The sequence below is a fragment of the Hydra vulgaris genome, chromosome 01, assembly GCF_038396675.1.
Source record: "Hydra vulgaris chromosome 01, alternate assembly HydraT2T_AEP".
NCBI lineage: Eukaryota > Metazoa > Cnidaria > Hydrozoa > Anthoathecata > Hydridae > Hydra > Hydra vulgaris.
Genome location: NC_088920.1, coordinates 18,236,757 through 18,247,813, shown reverse-complemented (window position 1 = coordinate 18,247,813; position 11,057 = coordinate 18,236,757). Strand labels below are relative to the sequence as shown.

At 30.8% G+C, this 11,057-nt stretch overlaps 1 protein-coding gene across 1 annotated transcript; it reads left to right on the top strand.

Annotated features, from left to right (window-relative positions):
- The first annotated feature begins 7,760 nt into the window (after positions 1-7,760).
- Positions 7,761-8,489, top strand: LOC136074176 (zinc finger MYM-type protein 5-like). The gene has a single exon (XM_065786480.1). The coding sequence runs from the start codon at positions 7,761-7,763 to the stop codon at positions 8,487-8,489; it is 729 nt and encodes a 242-aa protein (XP_065642552.1).
- The last annotated feature ends 2,568 nt before the right edge of the window (positions 8,490-11,057 follow it).

Sequence of the window (11,057 nt, the reverse complement as noted above, 5' to 3'; positions counted from 1 at the left end):
GATATTCCAAGTATTTAGATAGTTGAGATAACGGGCGAATTCAGCATTTTTTGGTGTTTGAGAAAGCAAACTCCCAGACATAAGGTAAACTGCAAACATTTATATGTTTATGTCAAATAAAGGTGTTTGGCAAAATATTGGAATGTCTGGAGCCTGGGAACAAAAAACACAAAAATATTTCCCCCTTACCCCAAACGTGATAAAAAAAATATTTATGATATATAGCAAAAATAAAGAGTTAACAAATTTATTTTTTCAAGTATTCTTAACAAAAATTATTTTCAATAAGAAATTTTATATTTCGTGCAATAACTTCTTAGCGTTCAAAAATGACGACCATTTAAAGTTTAAACTCCCCTCGATTAGATGGGGTTACAAATTTAATATTGCAATAATTCTTGAACGCTGAAAGATTTTTACATTAAATTTGAAATTTTTAAATTAATGTGATTTAAGTTTAATAAAAAAAAATAATTTATGAACTTGTTGCTCTCACCTTAAGAGTAGGAGGAAAAATTTAAAGGACTTTTTTGTTCCCAGACTCCAATCATTATATATTTAAAAACACCTTCTTTTTATTACCACCCCCCTCCCTTGTTTTAAGGACTCAAGAGTAGTGTTAAAACATATCGTCAAAAAAAATTTTGGTAACAGCATCTTTATTGTACTTAGACAGTTTACGTTTATGTCTTCAATACAGAATATTTTGTGCTCTTAGTTGCTTCTTAGAAATATTTGTTTTAGACGATTTGAAAAGTTTTTTATATCATCTGCAGAGTTGTTAGTCCTTGTCCTTGGCCTTGACCTTGCCTTAAGGACCAAAATTAAGGCCTTGACATTGAAACTGTTGACCTTGGCCTTGGTCTCAGCCTTGAAAATTTTGGCTTTGGCCTTAAAAAAAAAATGCATAAAGTAAAAGAATTAAAGTTTTCATTCTTTATTTTTATGTATTTTTGTTTTCGGCTTTCATATGTATCTACAAGTATACTTTCTTATTGACTTCGTTGAATTCTGCGCAAAACCTTGGTCTATTTTTACAACGTGGTTTTTTTGTCACAACATTTGCTATCGACAAATTTTGTTAGTAATTGGCCTTAACGTAAGGCAAAAATTTAAGTCTTTAGTTTTGAAAATGTTTGCGTTAGCCTTGGCCTTGAAACTCCTATTCTTAGCCTTAACCTTAAAACTTTTGGCCTTGGCCTTGTAACTTATGGCCTTGGCCTTTCTACCTTCGGCCTTGTTAACAACTCTGTATCACCTTCAGGTGGTCTGTGACAGGTGGGCACCAGTATCTTTTTTAATTTTTGGTATATTATTTCAATTGTAAAGACCTCACCCTCGGCATCAGAAACCGAAATATCGTCTCTAATTTTAGTTCCCAGATCATTATGAGTATATGTCATAATTCCACATCCACGTTTTTGAACTTTTCGCTCATAAGATATTAGTTTGTAGCTCGGAATTAATAGGTTTGAATCTATTCTAGATTATTCTTTAGAACACCAAGTTTCTGCTAAGCAAATGATACTGAAAACATATTACACTCTATAAGAAAATGTTTTAGTTTGTCAATATTGTTAATTATACTTCTTATATTTGTATCACCGTAAAGTTATTATTTAATGATTTTAATTCATTTTTAAAAACTCCTAATTCAAAAAACCGCGAGTTAAAATTATTTTCATTAAAAAAATGCAAATCTGGGTCGAAAGTTATTAAGTAAAAACAGATATTTCGTAGACAAGAAGAAACGAAAAATGTGAGTATTTAGAACAAGTTCTAGAGGTTGAGCACGGTACATTCACCCTTTTGATTTTTGGGAGAAATAGTGGACTCGGAGACAAATGTAAACGCTTCACGACACTAATGGCATATAAACTGTCCGTAAAGAATGGTGAAAGGTACGTAACAATTATAAATTGGTTAAGGACACGTCTCTCAATGGAGATTACTCGAGCGTCCGCGCTCTGCCTAAGAAGCTTCATGAACTTCATTTAGACACGACCACACTGATGATGTTGGTTTAGAAAATGTGCAAAGTGGACTTATTTAGATTGTATTTTTAAAGTTTCATTATATAAATTTGTTTAAAAAAAAAAAAGTGGTTTCTCACAATCACTCCAACTTTCTCCTAGTGAACTTTTCCGACCGTCGACTCTAATGTTGTTAAGACGAGAACGGTTTTCTAGGTCTGTTTTTTTGTTTATACTTTTAATTTCAAGATCATATTTCTTCCTTAGTTGTGTTAATTCTTCCTTTATTTTTTGAGACTTTCTTATACATCGTTTAAGCCAATATTTTTTCAATATTTTGCATTTTTACTTAGCATTTTCACTACGCATTTTTTCTTTGCATTTTCAATATTTGCATTTTCACTTTCGCATTTTTACTTTGCATTTTCAATATTTTGCATATTTACTTTGTTAATATTTAATTCATTTTTTATTTTGTCGAGTCTATCAGTAATTATTTTTATATTTCCACTATTTGTGTGAAGTTCTTTTCTTGGTCTTTTCTTTAAGCAAAGTTTTGTTGGTCTGTTTTCTTTAAGCAAAATTTTGTTGGTCTGTTTCTTTAAGCAAAGTTTTTTGTTCTTCAATTTTTTATTTTTTATTCTTGTTTTTTATTCTATTTGTAATAACTTTTTAAATATTTTTGAATATTTTCATTTATTGTTGTAAAAAATTTATTTGTTGTAAAAATTTATTGAACTACAACTTATACCTGTTTATAATGAATCTACTTTTTAAGGTTTGCACAAACGGACTTGTTGCTTTAGGAGAAGAATACTGTCCTTTTGATGCTGGGAAATATGGTGATGAGTTTGCGACATCCGATCCAGTTTTAGCACCCTTTTATTCAGATATTACGCTAATTTTAAATAAATTTTCCATTTTTTAATTAATATTCTTAAAGAGCAGTCAAAAACACGTGCGTTCACGGCCGAAATTTTTTTGAAAAAAATAATTTTTATCTATTTATTCTTATAATTACTTTTATACTTATATATAAAATTTATACTTATAACTATACTTTTTCTCAATTATTTTGCTTTAACTGCTCTAATTGAAAAGTAACGAAAAAAAAAGAAGATTTTTCCAATGGTTGATTTTAATATGAATCTATTAAGTAACAATGAATCTAACCCAGTTTCTACATAAGATTTTTAACATCTTACTCTCTAAGCCCTACTATAATTTTACCATTATTTTGCAAAACGGCTACATTGAAAACGCTCATTGCTAACATACTCACAAACTTTCATTCGACTGATCAATTCTCAGGTAACCTTACAATTTCAAGTTTGGATCTCATGGCACAATTTGTTTGCATTCCTGGCATACCCAACAACCCAAAAAAATATTGAAACCACTGCTTTTCCTTCTTTATATTAACAATCTTCACACATCCATTAAGTTTGCTACTTTTTACCACTTTGCTGATTATACTAATCTAATGCTAATTAATAAATCCTTTAAAAAAATTAAGAAACACATTAACCATAATCTTGCCAATCTAGTTCAGCTCCAACAATCTAGCTTCAACAAACTTTTTCTAAACTCCAGTAAAACTGAACTCATTATTTTTAAACCAAATAAAACAAAAATCTATAAACTTTAGATTAAGTGGCAAAAAAGTTGAACCTGCTAACTCAATTAAATTTCTTGGTATAAAAATTGAAAAGACTTAGCAATGAAACTAAGTAGATCTAATAGCATGTTAGCCAATATTCATCATTACGCTAATCTTAAGACACTCTTGACTCTTGAACAGATATCATGCTATTTTTAGCTCACATCTAAGATATGCATGCCAAGTTTGGAGGCAATCCCTTTAACAAGCTCTTATTAGGTTATCCCACCTCTAGCACAAGGCTTTAAAAATTATTTATTTCCAGAATATTAATTTTAATTCTATTGCTCTACCTAACTTCTAAAGAATTAAACTGTGACAATATATTTAACTTTTACACTGTCAATTTGTCTGTAACCACTGATACAATGGCTATCTTTAACTTTCATCAAATTCTTTTCCAAAAGTGCCAACACTCGTTATCACCTTCGTTCCAATAGTAATTTAAACCTGTCTGTCTCTAATCACCGCTCCCACACTTTTAAAAAAATTCGCCGTAGATTAAACGGAGTTTCTCCGTATAAACTAACAATTTCCTTAGTTTCTATTTTTCGTAAAAACCAACGGCAAAAGTTCGTTAAAAAAGATACAGAAACTTTCTCCGTAAAATTCTCGGTTTTCCGTATTTCATTTTTCCGTATAAATTAACGGAGAAAGTTAGGCAGTAAAGAGACAGCACTTTTTCCGTAAAATTTAAGGTTTCCGTATTTCATTTTTTCCGTTCAAATTAACTGAAAAATTCCATTAATTCAGCAAATAGACAGTTACTTAACTCATCTTACAGAGTTTACGCGAAAATCAAAAATAAATGAATAGAATTTATATGTTATTATAAAAATGTAATTCGACTATTAAGAAACTAATCGTAAAATAATTAAAAATTATAACATAATACACATCAAACACAACATAAAAAAACTCTTAAAAGTTTTTTTTTTTTCTATAAATAAAAGAAATATATATCAATTTCTGTTGATGCGCAACTATGAGCTAGGTTTTTACTCATTTTCTTAAATTCAATTTACTTGGAGGTTTTAACTAAGACGCAGATAAACTTCTCCCATGTTGAAGAAACAATTATTATAGTAATAATAATAATAATTTATAATAAATATATACAAATTTCAATATATTATAGTAGTTATTATTTATATTATATTTTATATATTATATAATATTTATGAAAACAAATAATATTTTATTATGACGAATTATACAATATTTTAATATTTATCATATTAAAATAGTTATAATAAATATAAACAAAATCTCTTTTGATCTATTGATGCTCTGTCCATTCAAACAGCGCTAGTTTGTTTACAAAACTCAAAACTTTTGGGTTAGGTCTGACATACTGTTTTTTATCAGTTTTTTTTTCGATTTTATTTCATTTTTCAGGATTCATTTTTGCAATACATCAACATAATAATGACATAATATTTATAAATCATTGTTTACAGTAAAAAAAAAGAAAAGAAAGTAATGTTGAAAATATTTAAAAATTGTATGTGGACTGAGCACGTAGAGCGTACAGTTGCAAATAATCAGGATGATGTGATTTAGAAGAAAGTGTAAAGTAGAAGTAGATAAAGTTAGAATACATTGCATAAATATGAAAAATCTATGGATTTTTATAGATTTTTTATCAACAAATACGAAAGTATATCATCACATATGACCCTGATTGTACTTCGTGTTTTAGCAAAAGAGGAGCATTGTTGTGGAGTAAATCCACGATTTTAACTTTGTCAAAAACAAACATTAAAATTTCCATTCTACAGATAACTTTGTCAAACCACAATTTTAAATAAATTAAATATAGATCAGAATACGAGAATAATAATTAATAGTCTTTTAAAAAGACTGCATAACAGTAAACATAAAAATACATTTAACATACTACTTTATTTTATACCTTTTTTTCATGCATTTATTCTCGGTTTATGCTCCTCCGGCTAATTGCCATATAGAGGCCACATACCGAGGCCCGCGAGTTCAGCTCACTAAAGAGCGTCATAACCCCCTTCGCAGACCAAGAGTAAGTGATTTTTAGAAGAATGAAGGATATTCAACAGAAAGTTAGAAGTCGAGTAAGAAAGTTGGCATAAAGACAGCAGACAGTATTGCATTAGGTGTTAGAATGTGCAACTTATCAAGAGTTAGAATGTTCAATATCAAGTTCACTTGATAAGAACTCTTGTTACGTATAAAGTTTTACATAATTTACGTAAGTTTTATTTTAATATAATGCCTAAACAAAATTGTAAATAAAACTTGACTTATTTGCAAATTATGTTTTATTTATTTACAATGCTTTAAGATCCTTTTCTTAAGAATTGAATTTTTCAAAGTTCATATTGTTTAGTGTTTCTTTTATATACTATAAAAACGTAACACTAAATAATATAAACTTTAAAAAATTCAATACATAGGAAAAGATTTTTATACCATTAATCCTATATAATAATATTATATAGGATTAGCTTTGTTTAGATATTATTAATATAGAAAATTAATTTTCAGAAATACTTATCTTTAATAAATATCTATATCTACTTATAACAGCATCCTTCCCAGTGGGCACAGGACCTAAATAAGACGTCTTTTGAACGTTCAAAAGACGTCCAAAACGTTCAAAAGACGTTCAAAAGACGTCTTTTTACATCTTGTGCCCACTGGGTTAATCTAAGTTAAAGAGAATTTTTGTAAAACTTCTTTAAAAACATATAATATTTTAGTTCCAGTAAAACCAATATAAATATATTAAAATCTCTTACCTGAAATTATATACGTGTATAATTTCTCCTCGTGAAAAAGAAAAATGGCGCCCTGAAATTAGAGACTAAAACAAAATATACTAAATTATACAATTTATGCCCGTAGTTTAATGATACGGAATTTCTCCTAAACATAATTACTATTGCTTATTAATATTTTTATAAATTTTTACATTAATTTTATTGTTATTATTAGTGTACTGTTAATAATTATTATTTTTATTACTGTCATTATTGTTGTTGTTATTTTATTATTGTTATATTTTATAGTATAACTTTTTTTAAATACAACCATTATTGATATCTATGATATATTTATTGATTTTATTATCGCTATTTTTATTATTATTGAATTTGACAGGTGTTTACCTAATATTAGTACTCATTACAATTTGTAAATATCCTTGCTGTAAGAACTTTTATTCAGAAATATATTTGGTTTGTTACATATTGGGTCACAATAGAACTCTGATCCTGTACATTATTATCTTGTTTTTTATTATCTCAATTTGATCACTAAACATTCCGGCTTCTATAATCACTTCCACCGTCATGCTTGTTAAAAAAGTTTTTATTGCATCAATGACTTTAGCAATTTTTGATAGAAATATGACCAAGTCGACACGACCTCTTCCGTTGCCAACTGAATCAGGCCGGATTTTGCTTTTTGAACCACCTCTTCGATATGTGTTTCCAACAACGGATCAAATTTGCCAACAAGCAAAAGATTCTTCAAAAATTATTATGATCTACACTGTCATCAAGCAATGTGTACCCATACTCTTCAACAGAGCCGTACCAAGGGCGGGGCCGGCCGGGCCGCGGCCTGAGGCGCCAAAATTGGGAGGGCGCAAACTTTAATAAATTAAAAAAACAATAATCAGTTTATGAAACTAATTTTCACGGCGTCGCTGCTGTTGATAAGAAAATTAAATAAAATTCCGCCTCTTGACACAAACTCTTAAATATTAAAGCTCATATACTGAACAAAAAAGCGCCCTATAACACTAACATACTTTTGATAACTTTTGAGCATTATAATTCTATTATGAGTCGAACCCAAAAGTTATCTGGTGCTGAATTTAAGAAGAAAAGAAAACAGCGCCAAGAAAGTGACGAGAAACTACAAAACTGTTTCAAAAAGTGGTTGGTAACAAACTCAGTGGAGAAACTGTATTGAAATTAATGACAATTCAACAGATCCTATAATTGACTTTAATTGAGTTCAGATCATCATTTGGAATTAATTGAAGAGAAGATTTTCATCAGCCAAAGTCAAGAAGAATTTTGCACAACTGATTCAGAACCAACCAGGGAAAATAAAATGCCTAGCTTTCAGGCCCAGCTGAAATGGACGAGGATGAACTTCATTCAGAAATCTCAGAAATTCCAGTGGCCTCGGAAGAAAATTTTCAACACAGAGATCCAGCAACATGGCTTAAAATAACGGACAAAATAAGATGCTTTTTGATTGAGCATAGGCCAGAGCAAGACAGAAGAGAATTTTTCTCAAACACGCTGTGTGATTTTGACAACAGAATGCGACACTTCAGCTCAAAATGGTATGAAAAAATTCATCCCAATGGTAAAAAATTTGTTCGCACTTGGCTTCAGTACAGCAATAAAAAAGATTCTTTATTTTGTTTTTGCTATTTGTTATTTTCAACAACAAAAACCAACAATTTCTCAGAAATTTCTAAAGGGTTTTGTGACTGGAAAAAACTAAACCCAAGAATTCCTGAGCATGAAAACAACAATGAACACCAAAGATGCTATTCTGATCAGAAAGTTCTTGAAAAAAACCTCAAGGAAGGAAAAACCCTGGATTCTGATCTGCAGAGAGTTATCAGTGGAGAGATGAAAAAGCGGAGAGATATCTTGAAAGTGATTGTTGATGCAATTTTTTTCTGTGCCAAGAACAATCTTGCCCTTCGGGGAACAACAGAAGACATCGGTCAACAAAACAGTGGCATTTTTCTGAGCTTAATTGAGTTGATTAGCCATTATTATCCTTTAGTGGCTGAACACATTGCGTCCGTTAAAGCAAAAAAAACCACAACATCCTACTTTTCTCCTTGAATTCAAAATGTACTGATTGAGTTACTTGGGCAGAAAGTCAGGAAAGAAATTTTGTCAAACATCAAAGAAGCTAAATACTACTCTGTTCTGTTTGACTGCACTCCAGATACCTCCCACAAAGAGCAGATGACTCAGATCATTAGGTATGTCCGCATCAGTGATGAAACCTGCACCATTAAGGAAAGCTTTGTGGACTTCATTGCATCTCACCAAAAAACCGGAAAAGGTCTTGCAACAGAGATAAGTGAAAAATTGGAGAAGGATGGTCTAAGCATTTCCGATTGCCGGGGCCAAGGCTATGACAATGGAGCCAATATGTCTGGAAATACAATGGCGTCAAAGCTGGAAAATACAATGGCGTCAAAGCTCACATCCATTCTCTTAATGAGTCAGCAAGATTTGTTCCATGCGCAGCTCACACTTTAAATCTTGTTGGTGTTCATTCCGCTGAGGTTTCCCCACTCATGATTACGTTTTTTGGAAAGGTTCAAGCCATCTTTAACTTATTTTCAAGCTTCACGTCAAGATGGGAAAAACTGATGAAAACGTTGACCATCTCATTAAAGGGAAATAGTGACACAAGATGGTCTACCAAAAAAGAAGCAATTACACCGTTGCACAGACAAATCAAAGATGTTCTTCAAGTTTTGGAATCCATTATCCACAATCCCATGACAAATGCTGTCACAGTTAGCAGTGCAAAAGAACTTCTCATTCATATTGATTTCAGTTTTTTGTGTTTGTTGGATTTCTGGTGTCAAATTCTTTCTCTAATTGACTGGGAAAACAAACTGCTTCAGTCAAAAACCATTTCAATTGACATTGCCGTAAAAATAATGAAATGGTTGAAGGCTTCCATTCAGATTTTTTGAGATGTTGGGATGGACAATATTATCAAAGATGTCACAGAAAAAGCTAACCAGAGCGGAATTGATGGTGGCTTTCCAATTAAGAGGAAGCGCAAAGTAAAGCGAATAGCACTTTATGAAGCTGAAGATGACTCTCACCTTCTCACAGCAGAAACAGAATTCGGATCCCAGTGCAACCTTGTGTTTGACAGCATTATTACACAAATAGAGTGGCGGTTTGAGGCTGATGTCTGCTGTATCCTCTGATTTTGGCTACCTCAGTGGGCATTTACAAGGCAGATTTACAAGGCAGTGGGCCAAATTTACAAGGCAGAAATGGCAAGCTTTAAATATCAAGCTGCCGCAATGATGGACAACTTTGAAAAATCTAGCCCGATCGACATTTTGCAGCTCATTCATAAATATTCTTTGACCGATGCTTATCCCAACACAACAATTGCTATTCGCATCTTCCTCACCATACCAGTCACAGTTGCTACGTGTGAGAGAAGTTTCAGTAAACTTAAGCTCATAAAACACTTTATGAGGTCAACAATGGGCCAAGAACGTTTGTCTAGTTTGGCTATAATTTCAATTGAAAATGATGTGGCAAACAACATTGATTTTGATGATGTCATTAGTGAATTTGCCTCAAGAAAAGTCAGAAAAGTGGCATTGAACTAAAGTTTGTGCAACCTTAATGACAAATTTTACTTATAACTTGATGTGATAAATTTTGTGATCAATAAATCATTTTTTTCGTTTAATTTTCTTCTTATTTTTTTTAAAGGAGGGGGAGGGGGAAGGGAGAGAAGAGGGGGCGCAATTTTCTTTTCTTGCCCGAAGCGCAAAATTTGCTCGGTACGGCCCTGCTCTTCAGCACCTCTGTAGCTGAGTCCACGCTTATCAATAACTTTTTAAGTTATCGATAAGCGTGGACATGAATGGACTCAGTAATAAATTCATGGACTTCACCATGTCGGCGCGTATAAATGTTTAAAAATCTTCGGCATTGCTAAATGCGAGACAAAATAAACAAAGCAATTTTTTTGTGTTCTCTTAAGAGAACACACAATTTGTTTGTTTTCTTACAGACATAAATCAGTATGATTTTGAAATTTTTAACAAAAACAATGCATTTTACATAATTATAAAATTTCAAATCAAAATGAAAAAACAATAACATCAAAACTTTTAGATATTTGCATATCACTTTATTATTGATTACACCTAATTAAACAAATCTTACATTTTATTGTATTTGTTTTGTTTTGATAAAATAGCGTAAAGATTTTGACCCCCTACCCCCATAATGGCCAAACTTTGTCTCGCATTTTCTTATACCGATTTACGGCTGTTAGACATCTAGTTATTCTTAATATACCATTGAAACAGATTAACTCCTCAAAATATCAACATCCCATATTATTTCAAATATAACATACCATAATAATTTTTCAAAAAATAGTATAGCATATTATTATTTAACGTTCCAAATATATATAAAACTTAACGTTCTATAAAATACAAAATTTAACTTTTTTAATAAAATCAATTAATAGATAATATTGCACTAAATTATACTTACAACGTATAAAAAGGTTTGTTACCAAAGTGATTTTTAATAAACATTGGTAACAAAGTAATTCCATAAAACGATTAAGGAAAAAATCAAAAAGCGAGATTTTATATATTAAATATACGATCATCGTACTTCAAA